At 60.3% G+C, this 3,024-nt stretch overlaps 1 protein-coding gene across 1 annotated transcript; it reads left to right on the forward strand.

Moving 5' to 3' along the window:
* Nucleotides 1-456: 456 nt before the first annotated feature.
* Nucleotides 457-3,020, forward strand: LOC104521173 (NUAK family SNF1-like kinase 2; the record flags this gene model as incomplete). The annotated part of the gene is made up of 4 exons (XM_010163089.1): nt 457-636; nt 1,641-1,760; nt 2,085-2,217; nt 2,293-3,020. Coding segments are annotated over exons 1-4 (1,161 nt in total), but the record flags the coding sequence as incomplete, so codon positions are not given.
* Nucleotides 3,021-3,024: the final 4 nt, after the last annotated feature.

Genomic DNA, 3,024 nt, shown 5'->3' on the forward strand with positions numbered 1-3,024 from the left:
CAATGTTCTATGATTCTTGTCCTCTGAAGGGGATGTAGAGCTGCAGGACCCTCTCTGGGGCTGTGGGATGAGCCATGCCTGCCCTGGAAGGACCCTCGAGCCTGTGGGTCTCCTTGGAGGATGCTCTAAGGCTGTGCCTGGTCATGCCTCAATCCTGAGTGCCCACCTGCCCTTGGCAGGAAGGGGGGGTGCAGGGCACCTCTGGAACCCAAAGCAAATCGGGGTCTTGTTTAGCTGGACAGCAGCAGGTCCTGGTGAAGCACAAAGCTGTGCACCCCGTACCCCAGCTCTCATGGGTAGGTAGCTGTGGAGGGTGTGGAAGCCCAGCACGGTGCCACCCTGCTCATGCTCCTGAGCAGCACAGGCAGCTGGTAGCACCCATGTCAGGACGTGGTTTACAGCCCGTCCTCATCCACGCACCCAGGGTTATTTACTGCTCCTCTGATTGCCGTCACCATGTCCTGGTTGGGTGCCACGGTGCCGGTGAACGGCAGTGACCTCCCTGCGCTGCCTGACTTTCCCTTCCTCAAACACTGGGAACTGAACCCGGCTCTCCCTTCCCTCCTGCAGAATGGGATCGTTCACAGGGACCTGAAGCTGGAGAACATCCTTCTCGATGCAAACGGGAACATCAAGGTGAGAGGCTGGCAGAGCCTGGCCACGCTGTAGGTGTCACCCAGCAAAGGTGGGTGGTCTAAGGGCTGCTGCCCAGCGTGGAGGGACTGGAGGTGGCCCAAACACCCCGATCCCCCATGGAACATGGTTCTCTGCAGCTTTGGAAAGTGTCTGTTGGCTCTGGGACCACTGGCATTGCCCATGCTGCTGCTTGCCCAGGAGATGGGGAGCCAGGAGGGTGCCTGTACCTGTCCCCTGCTCTCTGTGCCAGGCAGAGGCAGAGCCTCCCTGCTGCCTGTTAAAGCCGGAATGTTTCTCTGACTGCTGAGAAGAGGGCAAAGTCTGAACGCTGAGGTCAGAGCACGACTGGCTGGATAAGAAAGGGCCCTCCCAGTGAAAGTTCCAGTCCCTGTATGTGCTGGCCAGGCTGGTGGAGGGAGGTGTGGAGCAGCTCCTGGTTCCACTGGCCCCCAGCGATGCTTTTTGCCTTGGCCAGGAGCGTTGCAGCCGCCCGGGGAGGACGGGCACGGCCGCGGCTGGGAATCGGTGCGGCTGGTGATAAACAGGCTGTGGGGCTTTATCTCTGTAAGGGGTAATTTTGCAATTGGGAGCTTGCAAGCAGGGACTGTGCCTTCTGCTCACTGAGAGGTGACGAGGATAATGAGTGCCTGTGTGCTGGGTGGAGCAGGTAGGACTGAAGCAGCCTTGGTGTGGCTGTGAATGAGCTGGAGGAGAGCCTGGCAGCTCGCCCTCTAACCACATCTTTGCAGCACACGGGTGATGGGGCTGCAGGGGCAGAGCCGCAGGGCAGCTGCTGGGATGAGGAAGAAGAGCAAGAGCAGCCGTGGGGGTGGGAAGCTGGGTTGATGCTGCTCCCTGAGGAGGCTGAGGGCACCTAGGACCAGGGTGCTGAGGGCAGCCCTGGTTTCAGCCAAGCTTGAAGCTGGAGAGCTTCAGGTGGTGTTGCTGCTCCACCTGCAAAGGAGGATGTTGCTGCTCAATAACAGCTGTACGTGTCTCTCTAGATTGCAGACTTTGGCCTGTCCAACGTTTACCAGCAGGACAAGCTTCTACAGACTTACTGTGGCAGCCCTCTCTATGCATCCCCCGAAATCATCAATGGGAGGCCCTACAAGGGCCCGGAGGTAGGTTGTGCCTCACACCCTGTGCTGGGGGAACATCTTGCTGCTCTTTGCTTGGAGTCAGGAAAGTGCTGGGGGTTTTTCTCAGCAGAGCATCAAGGGCAGAGCTCTGCCTGTGTGGTTTGGGGTAACAGGTCCCCTAAGACCAAGCGCTGCATGGTTGGTGTGTGGTGGACATGGTGGGGTGGATGTGGTGGGATGCAGGTGGCTGGAGATCCCAAGAGCTGCTGCTGAAGCTTTGGGGAGGGGGTTCTTGCCCAGCTGGGGTGGGAACCAGGGCAGCTGAGTCCTGCTGCCCCTCTCCAGGCTCATCTCTCCTTCTGGCAGGTGGACAGCTGGTCCCTAGGCGTTCTCCTCTACATCCTGGTCCATGGCACGATGCCCTTTGATGGCCACGACTACAAGACTCTGGTCAAGCAGATCACGAGTGGAGACTACCGGGAACCCACAAAGCTGTCTGGTAGGCAGACCCCCACCACCCTGCCCATCCTCCCTCCCCGTGTTCCCTTCGGTGCCTGACCTGCTTCTTCCCCAGATGCCTGTGGGCTAATCCGGTGGATGCTGATGGTGAACCCAGAGCGCCGTGCCACCATCGAGGACATCGCCACGCACTGGTGGGTGAACTGGGGCTACAAAGTACCCATTGGGGAGGAAGAGCTGCTACGGGAGAGCGAGTCCCCCCTGGCCACGGTGGCAGAGTGGCTTCGTCGCTCCTCCCGGCCCCTCCTGGAGAACAGCTCCAAGGTGCGATGCTTCTTGAAGCAACACATCCCCAGCGTGGCCCTGGAGCGGCAGCGCTCCCTCAAGAAATCCAAGAAGGAGAATGACGTCTCCCACGTGCTGCAGGAGGTGACCTTGGCCCCGGAGAACCCCTCCAAGTCCATCCTCAAGCGGCCCAAGGGCATCCTGAAGAAGAGAAACTCCTGTGAGCAGAAGGTGCCCGGCCCTGGTCCCCCACCAGCTGTGCCCATGGGAGAGGCGAGGGGTGAGGATGGTGAGGTGGCCACTGCAGGTCTCACCCGGATCCTGTCCTCTGGGATGCTGGCTTGCAAGGTGGGCGTGGGGGCAGTGGCCACAGCCGTGCCCAAGGGAATACTGAAAAAGCCCCCGACGAGGGAGTCGGGTTATTACTCATCCCTGGAGTGCTGCGAGTCTGGGGATGTCCTGGATGCGGGGAGCTTGGACCTTGATGGGAACGTGTTTGCTGACAACCCCTCCCCAGAGCAGGGCCCCCAGGGTCTCCCCACCCGGCGGAAAGGCATCCTCA

This window comes from Antrostomus carolinensis, unplaced genomic scaffold, assembly GCF_000700745.2.
Source record: "Antrostomus carolinensis isolate BGI_N321 unplaced genomic scaffold, ASM70074v2 scaffold15162, whole genome shotgun sequence".
NCBI lineage: Eukaryota > Metazoa > Chordata > Aves > Caprimulgiformes > Caprimulgidae > Antrostomus > Antrostomus carolinensis.